This window comes from Schistocerca cancellata, chromosome 2 (assembly GCF_023864275.1).
Source record: "Schistocerca cancellata isolate TAMUIC-IGC-003103 chromosome 2, iqSchCanc2.1, whole genome shotgun sequence".
Lineage (NCBI taxonomy): Eukaryota > Metazoa > Arthropoda > Insecta > Orthoptera > Acrididae > Schistocerca > Schistocerca cancellata.
This window is the reverse complement of record NC_064627.1, coordinates 704921774-704940393: the sequence shown is the minus strand read 5'-3', so window position 1 is coordinate 704940393 and position 18620 is coordinate 704921774. Positions and strand designations below refer to the sequence as shown.

General features: G+C 40.2%; 1 protein-coding gene across 2 annotated transcripts in view; it reads right to left on the bottom strand.

Moving 5' to 3' along the window:
* LOC126162495 (run domain Beclin-1-interacting and cysteine-rich domain-containing protein) overlaps positions 1 to 18620 on the bottom strand; it is a 234971-nt gene that overhangs the window by 79373 nt on the left and 136978 nt on the right. For both annotated transcript variants that reach the window (XM_049919039.1, XM_049919040.1), the window contains exon 7: positions 11690 to 11821. In XM_049919039.1, coding sequence (XP_049774996.1) covers positions 11690 to 11821 — 132 coding nt within the window. The remainder of the gene's footprint in view (positions 1 to 11689; positions 11822 to 18620) is intronic.

Genomic DNA, 18620 nt, shown 5'->3' with positions numbered 1-18620 from the left:
CAGACAAGATTCACTACCACACAGCACGGCCTTATAGAAACAACATCTCTAGACATGTTTAGGAGGTGTTATGCCCCTGAAACTGGTCAAGACTTTAAGATCTGGTGCTAAATGATGCACCTATGAAGCAGTACGCAGGGAGAGAAAAAAAAAAAAAACCTAAAAAGGTTGCTTTTATAGTGACAATGTAGTTAATGCCATGAGAACTGGTATCCCAGGTATGTTTTTACCCCCTCCTCCCACAAGGTATCATTTCAAAGTTGAGAAATTGCTAATGGCAATGGCTCAATTTCATTTGTTCCTGTTATCATATGAAATTGTGGCTTGAACACTGAGATGCTAGTTTAGTCAGGTATGTGTGTGATGTGGTACAACTCGTCCAAATTACACATCAAGATCACAAATGCACAGTATCCACAATCATGGATTGGCTGAGATATGCCTCCAGATTACAAGACTTAAAGACAACTGACTTGTGGATTCATCTGAAAGAAAACAAGCATTCAACTGAGGTTGACAATTAAAACGCAGGGAGTTCCTGAAAATGTATTTCAGATGCTTGCCTAGAGTTTGAATTAACCCCAGTACGCTACAGTGTGAATTAATCCAGTACGCTACAGTGTGCACAACAGTTCTGTCAGTGTCATATCTATGCATGTATTGAGTTGGGGCCTCTACTTCAAGCACATGCAGTAATCATGTAACCTCATTACACTCAAAATAAAATAAAATAAATAAAACCATAATACTGGAAACCTGTTGGGTCTGTAGTTCATCTTACTGCACAATAAGAGATTAATTACATAACATTTAGGAAAAAATATAAACTAAGACTGTCAACTGGTTATGCCACTGGCATATTGAGGGATACAGACCACCAGCAAAACAGTTAATATGACGTGCATTACAGTAGTATGGGCTGCATAGTCCACAGGTAAAGATCTACTTGTTTTCCACAACAACAAAAAATGTGATTTCAATTTAACAGAGTACTTCAGCAATTTTTGTTGTTTTCTTCCATATAGTTTCCAGTTTATTGCTGAATAACACATTTAATGTCACCACCATCTGAGGTGCAGTCAGAATCATATTAAGAAGAAAGACTTCTGAAACATACAGAAACTGCTTCAAATGATTAGGCATCTTAACTTTTCCTCCTTGTACATATATAGAAGTATACTATATGTCACAAAAGATAGTGCTGAGTGGACTACAAATGCTACTGTGCACATCAACAACACATGGAGGAAGAATGACATATGAAGCATACCTCACTGACTGACAATGCTTGAAAAAGGACCTCAGTACTCAGGTATCAAATTACTAAGAAGTCTGCCTAAAAAACTGTGTGACCACGTACATAACACTAAACTTTCAAACAATCTGAAACACTATCTGGTTGAAAAGAAATTTTACAGTGTTGATGAGTACTGCTCACATTAAATGTGTACATATTGTTAATTACAACTGATGATTTTAGAATTGTTAGGAAGTACGTGATAACGAAAGTTTTTGTATTTTTGGCATGTCCTATATTACATGTAGTTCATGTGCACCATGTAATCCTACAGGATCAAATAAAATTCAATCCAATTCAATTCAATTCCCTCCAAAATCACTTCAGGTCCTATGCTGTATGTATGTTGCTCTTTTTATCTAATTTACCTGTTCTGAGGAATCTGCTCATGGCGGGTTAGCACATAATGATGAAACACACTATGCAGGTGTGTCTGCGTGGGTGGTTTTTTTTTTTTTTTTTTTTTGGAGGGGGGGGGGGGTGGTTGTCTGTGTGCGAGAGAGTAGGAGGGAGGGGATGGGAGGGAAGTGGGGGAGTTCCATGGATCCTGCATTGTCACTGCAGTATAGAATGATACCTCCTAAAAGAAGAACCATGATGATGATTATTACAATAAGATGCAATTTGGGTACTATAATAAATACCAACCAAATGTCCATTTTCTTTGATGTTTTGCCCATGCTATTGGCAAGGGCTACAGGCCAGGTTGATGCAATCCTTCCTTGACTTCAAAGTAGCCTCATGCTAAAAGCCAAAGCATTGTGTCTCAAACACAAACCCACTAAAAAGTGAGAGATATTTCTTGGAGATGGCATTTAATTGGGAGCAATGTATGGTATTGCATTCTATCTGACCCTTGTTTTATACTGTGAACTACAGATAAGATGTCTTAATTTTGACATAGGGCTATGGAAAGGATGATTGTACATTTCTACATTGCCAGAACAAAATGCAATTGAGTCCTCTCAGCAGATTTCCGTCTGTGGCAGGGTTGGGATTCATGTTGGCCTTAAATGGTATTTTGTAGAGCTAATTCAGCATTATTTGGATACTGTTTTTGGTGTAATTGTTTGACTGCCATTAGCTTGAATGGTCGTTACAGTTCATTTATGTCTCTTACTAACTCACATGTTGATGCTGTGTGGAATGGATAATTAATTTCAACTCTGGTCATCATCTACAGTTCATTTATGTCTCTTACTAACTCACATGTTGATGCTGTGTGGAATGGATAATTAATTTCAACTCTGGTCATCATCTCACTTAATTTTTCCTTACCTCTGACAGCACTTTTATGATTCTCTCAAAATACTCTAAAATCTGTTATGGTACTCATTATTCCATCAGAGGGCCAACTACCTGGCAGATTTCATTGAATAATTCTATCAGCAATCACATTCATGAGCTACATGCTGTCTGTTTTTTCTATTATTCAAACTTTGCAATGAGTACACATGGAAACTGCATATGATTTGTATTCAAAGTTGCTGGGAGGAGGGAAGGGGCAGGGGAGGGGGCAGGGGTAGGTGGCAGGGGAAGGGGGAGGGGGGAGATGGATGATGAGAATGAGGAGATGGTGGGTGAGGTCTTTAACAAGGGAGAAGTAATTTATCACAGCAAAATACAACAGCTGATCCTGATGTGGTTCCAGGTGAAGCTTCCTTATCAGGATCAAGGAATACAAGACTTTGTTGAATTAAAAATAATTTTATTTACTAAAAATTAAAATAATTTTAATGTATAACTAATTTTGTACAAAAAGTTAGTTATGTTTTGCAAGGCAATGAGACTGGTTGCCAACATACAAACTGTCAATAAATATCTAATGAGCTGTCAACAATTGTGACTGATGTCTCAGTGAAGTAGAGGCTACTGAAAATGTGATGATAAAATTGAATAACGAAATTATTGCTAAAAACATGACAGTAATTATTAACTCATCTTGCAGAAGCTTTCCAAACTAACAGTAGACATTTTTCAAAGTCTAATAGACATGAAAGCAAGGATAATAAAAACAAAAAAATTCCATCAGCTCTAGGTAGACAAGAATTTAGGGGGAGAAGAAACTAGTCAGTGCATTCTTCAAGGTCAAGAAGAATTTAACAATACATAGATTTAGATGGTCAAGAGGATTTCAAAAGCCTTACCATTTGTAGAAGTATGAGGCAATACAGGAAACACACTTATTTTAGAATTCACGTAAGTCTCAGCAGTTGTTACTTTCATCTCAGTGATGAAGGAAACAAAAACAGAATGCAATATATCAACAACACATCCTGTCACTTCCTCCTTAGCCTTATTCCAAAGCAGAAAATTTTTCCTGTGGAGATTAGTTTCTTCATACTAGTTCTACAGTAATTCAGGACCTACTGTATTGTGGATGCAATTAGTTTCTGAGACTTTTTCTTCCATTCCTTTTTTATCTTTCCTGTGGAGATTCTATATAGCATTACAACCCAGGGTTCTTTGATGTTTTAAAACAAGTCTCTAGTATGGGTAGAAATAAGGGACTTCTCTGAATCTGTAACATTAGTTTCTTCACACTAGTTCTAAGGTAATTCAGGACCCACTGTACTGTGGATGCAGTTAGTTATTGGAATTTTTTCTTCCATTCTTCTTTGGTGTCAACTGTGATTTAGTAAACTGTGAACTATCTCATACACCCAATAAAAGAACAATCTTAATATTAGAGTTATTACTTTCTGTTCTGCTTTCATGTATTTCATGTCCATTGATCCTGCAAGACCAGTCAATTGTATGCCTTTCAGAATCTCAATGCATTTTTCTACATTTGCATCACTTGGTTCTTCTCTGACCAAACAACTAATTTCTTTCTTTGAGGGTGGTGCCCATCTGATCAACTTAGTTGGAGTCAATGTATACAGCTGTAAATCCTACCACATCAATAAGTTCAGTCTTTATTGTACTGAAGTTTACTGATGACACCTCCATCACCAGCCATTCCTCCAGATTTTTCTTTGTATTATAGTTTTCATTTGCATGCATCCATACTTTGTGTAACATGCTGTCCAAATGCAACAGAGTAATTTTATGTTGCTCACAGAACTTCTTCAATATTATAATCAGTTCACTTATCTTGCAACAATTCCCCAATAAGACCAAACTCATGTTAGTGTCAGAGAGTGAGGTGCATGCCGTTCCTATCACAGTCATCTCTCACATATCAACAGAGCTAGTAGCAAATGCAATTGTGCTACTTTGCATGACACACCATCAATAACATTTGCATCCTTGCCCTCAGCAGCAATTTGCAGCAGTTTCTCCGATTTACGTAGAGTACGTCCTACTTCCTCTAGCCTAAACCTTTTACAGTCTCAATCCTCTGTCATGCCTCCCTCCTTCCTTTTATTTCAAATTTTCTTTTTCTTTCCTTGCATCAACTTTATTCACTCTCTTCTAGCTGCTCTCCCTCTCTTTTCCATTTCCAAAGCTCATCTTTCCTTCCATTTTTCTTTTTATCTTTTATCAGTATACAGAGTCACTATAAATCATTCATTCATTTTCAGAGCTCTGCATTTTCCAAAGTATTACATGATTGGTGCTTGAATAGAATCATAAATTCACAAAATCTGCATTTGGCACTCTGCAAATATTCCATGAGTGCTCCTCTGGTCACACAGCATGTTCAAGCAGCAGTCAAGTTCATTTCCCACCTTATGTGGAAACATCCTGTCAATGGTCATCAAAGCTGCTGAGTAAGTGTTCCATGAGACTAAACAGCTAAGGTCATCAGTCACCTATTCACCCCCCAGGACAGAAGCAGTGTACTAAATCTTCCTGCAAATATAATAGATTTTGTGAACAAGTTTGAGAGAGTGTTCTGTATGTCTGCAAAACGTGTATCTTATATGGAACATGGGAACCAGCCTGGCATTCACCTATTTGTATGTGGGAACCAGTCTAAAAGCCACACTCAGGGTGGCTGGCATACTGCCCCTCGTGGTTATTCTGTTGGGTGAATTTGATATGGGGCTAGAATAGGGGGGGGGGGGGGAGGGGGGAGGAGGCAGGGGGGGGGGGGGGGCTGGTCATCACAGAAGCACTGATGCATTCTCTCAACTGTTCAAGGGTTCTTGGCAATGGGGATGCTTAAACATGGTCCTTAATGTATTTCCACAGGGAAAAGTCACAAGGTGTTAGGTCAGGTGATCTGGGTGGCCAAGGGAACAGAGCCAGATCATCTTCACCACTACGCCCAATCCAGCTATCTGGAAGTTATTCACTTAGACAGTGACCAACACTGATGTTCCAACGAGGAGGGTGTCCCATCTTGCTGGAAAATGAAATTCTCAGAATTAACAGTCATCTGTGGAAACAACAACAATCACAACATATCAAGGTAAGATGTACCTGTCAGTGTCTTCTCACAGAAGAAAAATGACCCATACAGCTTTGACTATGACACTGCACAGAAAATATTAACCTTTGGTGAATTTTGTTCTTGTGCCACAATTTCATAAGGTATTTCAGTATCCCACACACCCACAATGTGGTCATTAACCTTCCCAGGTTTCGAGTCTCGGTTGGGCACACAGTTTTAATCTGCCAGGAAGTTTCATATCAGCGCACACTCCGCTGCAGAGTGAAAAATCTCATTCTGGAAATGAAATGTTGCTTAATCACTGAATATCTCCTTGGAAGCAAAACTGTCATCCTCAAGTGCTTTCTGCATTGTGATGCAAAACTGAAGGTGCTTGTCATAATTTTATGGTTTTAATTGTTAATTGAGCTGCAGACTGTACAGTTTAAAATGTAACTTATTGCAAAATCTTCCATGCAGTTTGCTGTGGTATTCCAAGTTTGTGGCTTGCGAGGACCATTTATTTTTTTTGAACCGCGTATGAAACTTTCTTTCACTCTCTCCACAGTTGCATCTGGCACACTTGTTTCACTGGTACTTTTCTGTTTACAAGCACAACAGTGTCTTCAAATTGTCAGTACCAATGCACTATGCTATGTTTACATGGCAGTTCATTTTTATAATTCCTTCTGGATGCACACTACTCTGTTATAAATGTCTCTCATATTCCAGCAAACAAAAACTCTTTGCTTCCTCTGTCATCATTTTGTGAAGGCACTGCACTAGTAATGCCACCTGGTGGGCACCATGCAAAGTTGATGAGTTTATGGTTCTATTCATGCATAAATCGTATTTGCACATATAATACTTTGGAAAATTTACAACTTTAAAAAACAATCATTTATAGTAGTCCTGTACTTCAGATTTCTGAACTGGCTACCTTATTTGATCACCTTCTCTTTACCTGTCTTTGTCCTGGATACTACTCTCATCTTATAGTGCATTATTTTTCAACATTTCACTCTAACCCGTAAACCCTTCCCCTCTCTTGTCCATCCAGCATTCCCTTTCTGGATAAACAGTTAATGTTTATGCTGAGTACTTGTATTGTGTGTGTGTGTGTGTGTGTGTGTGTGTGTGTGTGTGTGTGTGTGTGTGTGTTTTTAAGAATGTCTAATGAGTGGAAAGCCTACCTCCTGAGAGAAAACACTCATGTAAAAGAGAAAGTCGTAGGTGTGTGTAAGCATCATTTTGGGCCCCATAAAATTTGTGGTAGCTCATCTGTTTCCATAATCATTTGCACTAACAGCTGGTAAACTGATATTGTACATGTCTACTTCACATGGTATACTTCACCAAACAGTGCTAAAACAAATTTAACATGTGAGAGAATGTTGAAATGATAAGTATATTGGAGTCAATTTTAGAAAGCAAAGCATGGTACTACATTAGGCACTGTCCAGTCACAGTAACGTAACAACTGTCTATGTTCGACACCAACATACAATGATCACTTGCAGACAGCAAGTGGCAGGACTAGAAGTGGAGGGTAAATACAGTGTGTCAAGGAATGCAGAAAACAGTGCAGTCACTGTCGTAATGCAATTTATTTGACGTTCAAAAGGGCACAATCACTGGCTTTCGAGCAAAGGGTAGAAGCATTTCCAAAGCAGCTAAGTTTGTAAATCGTTCACATGCCACAATGGTTAAAGTTTACTGTGAATGGCAAAACGGCGCTATCCAAAACTAGCGCCATGGCGACTGGAGTGCACCTCAGGCCATAGACGAAAGGGGTAAATGATGGCTGTGAATAGATGTGCATCTGGTTAGCAACTCACTGCCTAGATGAATCAAGGGGCTACCAACAGTGTACCTAAATGACTGTTCAGCGAACATTGCTGTGTATTGGCCTCTGCTGTAGGCGCATGGTTCATAGACTACTGCTGACTGCTGTTTATTAGCAATGAAGGCTGGAATTTGCACACCAATACCCCCGACTGGACATCCACTGCCTGGTGACAGATGGCCCTTTCACATGAATCACGTTTCATGCTCCTCCAATGGACAGACGGCCATTGGCAGATATGGCGTGAAACACACTGCAACAATCGTCAGTAAGGTCCCAGCCGGAGGAGGGAGTGTTACGGTCTGCAGAAAGCTTTCGTGGCATTCACTGAGAGATCCCATCATTCTGGAAGTCACAGTGGATCAATACAGGTATGCACCTATCGTTGGGGTTTACTTTTCCTCAGCACAATGGCATCTGCCAGCAAAGCAATGCAACGTATCATGAAGCTCACATTGTACGTGCATGGTTCGAGGAGCACTAGGATAAGTTTAATGAACTCCCCTGACCAATGAACTCCCCACATTTAAACCCATCTGAGACTCTGTGGGACCACCTCGATCAGGGCTAGAGCAGCTGGCCATGGCACTGGAGTTGCTATGGCTCCACATACGTGTTGATACCTTCCACAACCTCACTGACACACTTCCTGTATGTCTGTGATAAAGAGGTGGCTATTCAGACTTTTTGATAGTTGATCTCATTGCTGTGACCAGACCTTGTGTTAACTACTGAAGTGAGATTATTTTTCAGATTATATATATTGCTAGGCAAACTTTGAATCTTATTTCATGCTTATATTTTGAAGTCTCATAATTGGCTACTTAATACATGTTGTTGTTGTTGTGGTCTTCAGTCCTGAGACTGGTTTGATGCAGCTCTCCATGCTACTCTATCCTGTGCAAGTTTCTTCATCTCCCAGTACCTACTGCAACCTACATCATTCTGAATCTGCTTAGTGTATTGATCTCTTGGTCTCCCTCTACGATTTTTACCCTCCACGCTGCCCTCCAATGCTAAATTTGTGATCCCTCGATGCCTCAGAACATGTCCTACCAACCGATCCCTTCTTCTAGTCAAGTTGTGCCACAAACTTCTCTCCTCCCCAATCCTATTCAATACCTCCTCATTAGTTACGTGATCTACCCACCTTATCTTCAGCATTCTTCTGTAGCACCACATTTCGAAAGCTTCTATTCTCTTCTTGTCCAAACTAGTTATCGTCCATGTCTCACTTCCATACATGGCTACACTCCATACAAATACTTTCAGAAACGACTTCCTGACACCTAAATCTATACTCGATGTTAACAAATTTCTCTTCTTGAGAAACGCTTTCCTTGCCATTGCCAGTCTACATTTTATATCCTCTCTACTTCGACCATCATCGGTTATTTTACTCCCTAAATAGCAAAACTCCTTTACTACTTTAAGTGTCTCATTACCTAATCTAATTCCCTCAGCATCACCTGACTTAATTTGACTACATTCCATTATCCTCGTTTTGCTTTTGTTGATGTTCATCTTATATCCTCCTTTCAAGACACTGTCCATTCCGTTCAACTGCTCTTCCAAGTCCTTTGCTGTCTCTGACAGAATTACAATGTCATCGGCGAACCTCAAAGTTTTTACTTCTTCTCCATGAATTTTAATACCTACTCCGAATTTTTCTTTTGTTTCCTTTACTGCTTGCTCAATATACAGATAGAATAACATCGGGGAGAGGCTACAACCCTGTCTCACTCCTTTCCCAACCACTGCTTCCCTTTCATGCCCCTCGACTCTTATAACTGCCATCTGGTTTCTGTACAAATTGTAAATAGCCTTTCGCTCCCTGTATTTTACCCCTGCCACCTTCAGAATTTGAAAGAGAGTATTCCAGTCAACATTGTCAAAAGCTTTCTCTAAGTCTACAAATGCTAGAAACGTAGGTTTGCCTTTTCTTAATCTTTCTTCCAAGATAAGTCGTAAGGTCAGTATTGCCTCACGTGTTCCAACATTTCTACGGAATCCAAACTGATCTTCCCCGAGGTCGGCTTCTACCAGTTTTTCCATTCGTCTGTAAAGAATTCGCGTCAGTATTTTGCAGCTGTGACTTATTAAACTGATAGTTCGGTAACTTTCACATCTGTCAACACCTGCTTTCTTTGGGATTGGAATTATTATATTCTTCTTGAAGTCTGAGGGTATTTCGCCTGTCTCATACATCGTGCTCACCAGATGGTAGAGTTTTGTCATGACTGGCTCTCCTGAGGCCATCAGTAGTTCTAATGGAATGTTGTCTACTCCCGGGGCCTTGTTTTGACTCAGGTTTTTCAGTGCTCTGTCAAACTCTTCACGCAGTATCTTATCTCCCATTTCATCTTCATCTACATCCTCTTCCATTTCCATAATATTGTCCTCAAGTACATCGCCCTTGTATAAACCCTCTATATACTCCTTCCACCTTTCTGCTTTCCCTTCTTTGCTTAGAACTGGGTTGCCATCTGAGCTCTTGATATTCATACAAGTGGTTCTCTTCTCTCCAAAGGTCTCTTTAATTTTCCTGTAGGCAGTATCTATCTTACCCCTAGTGAGACAAGCCTCTACATCCTTACATTTGTCCTCTAGCCATCCCTGCTTAGCCATTTTGCACTTCCTGTCGATTTCATTTTTGAGACGTTTATATTCCTTTTTGCCTGCTTCATTTACTGCATTTTTATATTTTCTCCTTTCATCAATTAAATTCAATATTTCTTCTGTTACCCAATTATTTCTATTAGCCCGCGTCTTTTTACCTACTTGATCGTCTGCTGCCTTCACCACTTCATCCCTCAGAGCTACCCATTCTTCTTCTACTGTATTTCTTTCCCCCATTCCTGTCAATTGTTCCCTAATGCTCTCCCTGAAACTCTCTACAACCTCTGGTTCTTTCAGTTTATCCAGGTCCCATCTCCTTAAATTCCCACCTTTTTGCAGTTTCTTCAGTTTCAATCTGCAGTTCATAACCAATAGATTGTGGTCAGAATCTACATCTGCCCCAGGAAATGTCTTACAATTCAATACCTGGTTCCTAAATCTCTGTCTTACCATTATATAATCTATCTGAAACCTGTCAGTATCTCCAGGCTTCTTCCATGTATACAGCCTCCTTTCATGATTCTTGAACCAAATGTTAGCTATGATTAAGTTATGCTCTGTGCAAAATTCTACAAGGCGGCTTCCTCTTTCATTCCTTCCCCCCAACCCATATTCACCTACTATGTTTCCTTCTCTCCCTTTTCCTACTGACGAATTCCAGTCACCCATCACTATTAAATTTTTGTCTCCCTTCACTACCTGAATAATTTCTTTTATCTCGTCATACATTTCATCCATTTCTTCATCATCTGCAGAGCTAGTTGGCATATAAACTTGTACTACTGTAGTAGGCATGGGCTTTGTGTCTATCTTGGCCACAATAATGCGTTCACTATGCTGTTTGTAGTAGCTAACCCGCACTCCAATTTTTTTTATTCATTATTAAACCTACTCCTGCATTACCCCTATTTGATTTTGTATTTATAACCCTGTAATCACCTGACCAAAAGTCTTGTTCCTCCTGCCACCGAACTTCACTAATTCCCACTATATCTAACTTTAACCTATCCATCTCCCTTTTTAAATTTTCTAACCTACCTGCCCGATTAAGTGATCTGACATTCCACGCTCCGATCCGTAGAACGCCAGTTTTCTTTCTCCTGATAACGACGTCCTCTTGAGTAGTCCCCGCCCGGAGATCCGAATGGGGGACTATTTTACCTCCGGAATATTTTACCCAAGAGGACGCCATCATCATTTAATCATACAGTAGAGCTGCATGTCCTCGGGAAAAATTACGGCTGTAGTTTCCCCTTGCTTTCAGCCGTTCGCAGTACCAGCACAGCAAGGCCGTTTTGGTTAATGTTACAAGGCCAGATCAGTCAATCATCCAGACTGTTGCCCCTGCAACTACTGAAAAGGCTGCTGCCCCTCTTCAGGAACCACATGTTTGTCTGGCCTCTCAACAGATACCCCTCCGTTGTGGTTGCACCTACGGTACGGCCATCTGTATCGCTGAGGCACGCAAGCCTCCCCACCAACGGCAAGGTCCATGGTTCATGGGGGGGACTTAATACATAGTGTGAAATATTTGCTCAGTTTTTTAATGAAACATTGATGTGTGCTATAAAACTTAAATATGACAACAGAAGATTAGGTTACATACCAGCATCTTTAAGTTCTGTCAAATTTTTAACTTCGTCAATTTCTAGGTCATCTACATCATCTGTAGAAATGCTTTCTGATGGAGTTCCTGGTGATGTCGACAATGGGCTCACACTCTGATCTGTTGTTGTGGCTGCAAAAACATAAGGCATATATGTAAGCATAGGCATCCATGGTCGTTGTCACTGTCAATGAAATTCTTCATGGTATGTGATTGCATAGTCAGGAATATTCTCCTCAGGGTGTTTTGCTGTTTACTGAATGAGAAAAACTTTAGTTCTTATATACTAGCGAAAGAAGCTGTTTTCACTATCTGATAAGGTATTGAGGATGAAGTGGAGGAGGAGGAGGAGGAGGAGGAGGAGGAGGAGGAGGAGGAGGGGGGGGGGGAGATGTTCAGTGTCCTTTATTGGTGTTCGCCTTATTTTTTGTCATTGGCGGAAATAGGTGAAGTGGAAACAGGCGACAGTTACAGTGTAGCACTGTTTTTACTTTTTGAAAGATGTTCTTGGCTCGAAGACAGTTGCAGTTGCTGGTGCCCACAAAATCAGTTGCAAGTGTGCACTAGTAAATTATGGTGAGATGGGGTAACCAATTAGCGCACGGATATCTGAATACGATAGATACATTTGTCTAAGACAACACACCAAGCCAGTGGTGGCAGACCACCAAGATGAGTGTGACAAAAAGATAATATTTTGAGAAGCCCATGTATTAGTGAAATGGCCACTTACCCTGACAAAGATAACAGAGGCAATAGAAATAGCCAAGCGACCCACCAACATGAATACACAAGATGGGTAAAAACTTACGGCATCTTGGCTGCCACAGTGGCTGTAAGTACACAGAGTATTGGCACAGCTCAGCTGGCAGGCAGTAAGTAAATGGTGCTACTCCATACCTATTGCCCATTTCTCATTTGTCTGTTTCCACCAATGGCAACAAAAAGCAAAAACTTATCCTCCTCATCCTCAATATCCTATCAGAGCACATAAACAACAGCTTCCACTAGTATATATGAACTAAAGATTTTCCTCATTCAGCAGTCAGCAAAACATCCTGAGGAAAGCCATTTACAACAGTGGTCGAAACGTCAGAGAATTTTACATACTGTCAATGCAGTTACAGACCCTAAAGAACTTTATTGTCTGTAAGGCATATAATTATTTGTATACATGGTAAGTGCAAAAAAGGGATGAGGCACCGTAGCTTTACTCAACATACATATAAAATTTTGGTAGTATCTACAGAAAAATAAAAGGGTGACCTGATAAAATATATGTGGTTGAGCTGTTTAAAGTATGCACAATATGTGCACTAAAGACAACAACATAGCTGTGGATGAAGCAGCACACTAAACTGAACAGAAAAGGTGATTGAAGAAATACATCAACCAGCGACTTTCTGTATAGCTTTATTTTATTTCAAGACACATTTTGTGCTGTTTGAAATGCATATTGTGATAAAATACATTTATACAAAATGTGTCTGGTGCTGTATTTCTTGAAGTAATTCAATCCACAGCCACAGAGCTCAACCACCATTAACATAGGCAGATTAATGTGGGCAGTTAAGTTTCAAAATCCTGAATCTGTATAACATTTAAAACAGATGGAGTGAAGAATGGAAATCTGTTAGTGTGTTCATTTTTCTCTGTGTGTTGCTTTTAAATAAAACAAATGAAAGTGTGATACATTTATAACAACTGAGTATATAATAGGTATTCTCTTCCAACAAATAAAGGCACAGATAAAATGAAAGCAAGGGCAGTAGAAACAGAGATATCGTATTACACCTTAAAGTTAGGGCAGATGAATTCAAGAGGGTTTCATAGTCCATGATAAGAACAAAATTATTTTACACATGAAAATTACTATACTCTAGAAAATTGTGCTCTTAAATGTCTTTGTAAGAGTATGAAGAAGAAGAATGGAAAAAACAGAGGGTATGAGGAATGACATTTGGAAGAAAAACTGTCTGTTACACTGATGAACTAAAACAGTATGAACGATGAAACAACCGTGTCAATTCGGCATAGTACTATATGAGGCAGAAGTCACCAACAACCGGCCCATACAGGTTGCGTGAGAGAAACTAGGAGTGCATGTAAAAGTAGCAAACACTGATAGGAGCCATAGGGTTACCCTCTGGTGGTCTACAACATTTTGCTATAATTTTCTGATGCTACAACTTTTCTGTACACAACAGCATCCTCTGTAAACAGGAACACCGATCGGCTGACATTCTACATTGGTTCTATGTAATCTGCCCAGTAAATCAAACTGTTTGTTTCTTCATCACTCACAATAGAGAAACATTTTCATATCTTATTCAACATCCCTTTGAAAAATCACATACAAGGAAAGTTTAACAATCTTACAGACAATGCTTCCTTCCTCTACTTTAAATGAATAAAAAAATTCAGATATTTTTGTCACCAGAAAATCTCAGGACACTGTTGAGGGAAATCAGTTCTCTAAAATCTGATCAAGATAATTTCTGGAAAGACATTTAGTTTTATACCGGACAACACCTGTCTCTTCTATCTGTTCTAACTCCTTGAAAAAACCAGTCCATCGCTGGTAAAATGAAACATCAACATCAATTTATAAAGATGACGATAATTAGTTTGACAACTCTCTTGAATTCTCTTTAGAGATGAATATGGTTAAAAGAAAACCATAAAATATTGAACACACATTAAAACATAGCAGTTACCTAAAAACCAAAAATCACAATGAATATGTATCCCCCCCCCACACACAATCCAACCAACAGTTCTCTGATGTGTTTCACCATTGCCTAGGCTGTGTGTCTCAGGCTGGTATGGAAACAGGCTTTCATCATTAGGCCAATAACAAACTTGCCCAAAAATCCTTCGGATGTTCTCCTACACCAATCTTGTGTACTTCATGGAACCACTGGTGATAATTATTGATTTTCACCACACTATCTCTATTAAGTCTGTGGCATTTTTACACTGCAAAGTTTTCTGTAGTTGGGTGACAGCTGAACTTAGCGCAGATTTGCATGCTTGTCCCGGACAGCTGAACAGCACTCCTCACCCCAACAGGGATGAGCAGTCATGGTAGCAGCCTCAATGCCTGTAGAATAAATGCATCAGTAGTGTATTAGAGATCAAATCTTTGATGTGATCCAACCACTGCTGATTGCTGTCACCATAATCAAACACAGCCGTCTAGCTGCACAGTTCATTTAGCCTCAATCAGCAGCCATGTATGCAGTTATCCTTCAGGGAACGGCTCGGATTCCTAAGTTTATACAGAATAATAAATGGTCACTGATATGCAAGTTATGGACAACTTCACTTGTAATGCTCACATTCCTATTTCTAATATGTCCATTCATTGTGCTTGTCTGGAACTACTTGTGTTTACTTTACAGTAAGTAGCAATCTATCTTTTCCTACATTTTGACATTCCTAAACGGAGTTTCCATTGTCTAATATACTTTCATTAACTTAATCAATTTGAGAAGTAACAGTAATTCATTTTCAGATTTTTACTTCCTTTGTAAATAAATTAGGAATGGAATCGTAACAGGGTAATGTCAACCATCAGACAGCTGTATAACACTGCAGGGTCTGTATCAGAGCTACTTAGCTCAGTGTACAAAGAACAACAAGCCTGACAAAAGGATTGCAAAGGAATTTGTTATCCACATTATCAGGAATAAATGTGTATTCGATGAACTCTACACAGTTAAGAACCTCTGCAGTTGTCGTCTAGTGCAAGATTCTACTTTGTCTTGAGAAATAGATTTATCGTTATGAGTAAAATGAATTTTTGCCCAGATATATGCCAAAATTAAAGAGATGTGTGTTAATGTTTACACTGGAACACTACTGTATTTTGTATGATTGCTATGTATATTGCAGTACACGGATACTTAAGGTGGTGTCTACCACAGCAGCTACTTGGTCCAGACAGAATGCCCGACATCTACATCAGAAAGGCTGAACTACTACTGAAGCAGGCTACGCATTTCATCTAGCTGACAACTGCTGAACTGTTAATAAAGTAGCCTATGAACCAATGAGAAGATCAGGATATCAAGATAGAAATGCTGGCCATACCACATAGGAGGTGCTTAGTGACAGGCAAACACATTGAAATAAGACAAAATAACATATCACACAGAGCCCTTTTTCAGGTATAGGAAAACACACACACACACACACACACACACACACACACACACACACACAAGGTGTTTTTCCTGTTGGTTGATTTTAAGTGATCAATATATTGCGAGATGCTACATCTTCACTCATTTCCTGTAACAACAGTTACCTTCTTTTCTGAATTTCCCAGTCACTGTCTCATTTTCTCTTGATGTTGTGGTACTGCTATGCAGTGCCACGTATCTGACCCCTGACTTCTTTTATGACTGCAGTGGGGTGAGGGCTTTAAGAGTGCTTCTATATTTTAAACACCTCACCAGAATACTACAAAACATGGTTTTTGTAATTCTTCTATATTCAAATAAGTTATCAACTCTCAACAACTGATAATTAACAAAACTTCTCAGACAACGTGTTCATACACAATGCTTCAAAGTCTGGCCAAAACTGTTAAGTTCATACTTAACTTGAGATAGCCTAGCATGCTGTCTATATAAGACCACTCATTTCATTTAGTGCTACACCATTGTCACCAGGCTCCTTCCATCTTTGGAGTCCACATCATCCCCAAAGCATGACTGCAAAGTGCAAGTGATGCCTCACTGGCCAGTCCAAATTACACATCCATCATTATTTTCTGCACTGTGCCTGCATTTTCTTTCTCATATATGCACATAAATTCCTACAAACCCTGGCACAGTGGATGCTCTTTATGGTACTACAAATTGAAGTCACGTTTCTCACACGGACATCTTTCATCGGTCTAGTAAAGGGAAAGTGAGACATGTTGCTATGCTTTATAGCAGCATGTCCCACTACAACACATGGTCACTGTTATCTCCAGGCTTGTTAGTGGTCACATCCATGTAGAACACTGCACAGTGGTTGCTGTGAAGTTGACAGACCACATGGCTGCTCTATATCTCATGGGGTATGAGATGCCTGTGACACAAACGTAGTAGGTGACAGTGGAAAGATGTACGTCAGAGGTCTAGGTCTATTACAGGGATATAAGCCATTGGAGCAAGGGGGTTGGGAGTAAGTGTGGAATAGGGACAGACAAAGGTATTGTATAGATTGGATGGGTGGCAGAATACTGTTTTATGTGTATGTGTGTGGGGAGGGGTAGGAGGATATTTTTCATTTCAGGGCACAATGAGAGGTAGACAAAACCTTGGTGGAGAACGTGATTCAGTTGCTCCAGTCCTTGGCGGAGGCTCTCCTTCGTGATTGGATATGTGGGATATTGTAGGTAACAGGGGAGAGAAGGCATGGGATACCTGTTTCTGGACAAGGTTCTACTCGAGCAAAGGCGAGGCCACCTGCGAAAACAGCCATGTGGTCTGTAAATTTAACTGCAATCACAGTGCAGCATTTTATGTGGGCACAATCATTTACCAGCTGTGAGTACACATGCATGGCCACTGCCAAACTTGGACCTAGAGTCAGACAGATTACACAGTTTACGAGCACGCTGCTCAAAATGGTGTGATCGACTTCAACAGTTGCTTCACAGCCTGTGCCACCTGGATTCTTTTTTCTAACATCAGCTTTTCTGAATTGCAGATGTGGGAACTCTTCCTACAACATAGATTTCATTCCCACAATGCCCCTGGTCTCAACCTCAACTAGTGCCTACCCCCCCACCTGCATGTATCTATTCCCCTGCTCCTATTCCAGACTTATACACATGTCTACAGCCCCCCCCCCCGCCCCCCCCCCCCCCCCACTGCACATGCATAGTACTTATTCCTTCTCTGCTTCCCCTCCCTCCTCCCTCACCTACTGTCCTTCCGCTCAGGAACAGCCTCTCAAAATTACACGTAACAGTTCATAACCCTGTCCCCACCGTTTCCCCACACAATCCACAGTCAGACCACAGCGTCTTCCCAAACCTCTACCCTGCTACCCTCCTCCATCTCTGTCTCATGGCTCATCTGTATCCCCACTATCCCCCCTCCCTCCACCTCCAAGCCGAGATTGCTACTCACTGTAGTGTGCCTTGGTAGTGTGTGTGTGTGTGTGTGTGTGTGTGTGTGTGTGTGTGTGTGTGTGAGGGGGGGGGGGGGGGGGCATGCACTCTCTCCTCTCCTACTCTCCTATCCAGCAAGTTGTTACCTTTACTCCTAGATTATTTAATTCTACCAGGACTTTCTATCACTAAATTGTGAGAATGAAGTTTAATTTGTTAAATGGCTAAATGGCTCTGAGCACTATGGGACTCAACTGCTGAGGTCATTAGTCCCCTAGAACTTAGAACTAGTTAAACCTAACTAACCTAAGGACATCACAAACATCCATGCCCGAGGCAGGATTCGAACCTGCGACCGTAGCGGTCTTGCGGTTCCAGACTGCAGCGCCTTTAACCGCACGGCCACTTCGGCCGGCTAAAATGGCTAAAGGCACACTCTAAACTGATGGTAGTCCACTGCGCTACATAAAGATTTTTTTTTTAAAGAAATCAGCTGATGATTTTAGACACTGTGACATGTGACACAATAACACCACATTCAGTTGTACAATGAATATATGCTACTATTTAGTGAACTGTGGGCAGTTAATGAGTACATTATGTGAGTTTTGGTTCTTATAGTGAAAAGCGTAATGGTAGAAACAATTTCTAATGATACGAGATTTTTGGGGCATTACTCAGGATTATTATATGTTGTTCCATTGGGACTGGAATTTAAACAGAAGCTGGCATTTGTAGAAGAATGGGGATGTTACCAGAGAAATTGGCAGCTGCTCCATCTACCAGACTAAATACGTAAGACAGTAATTGAATAAA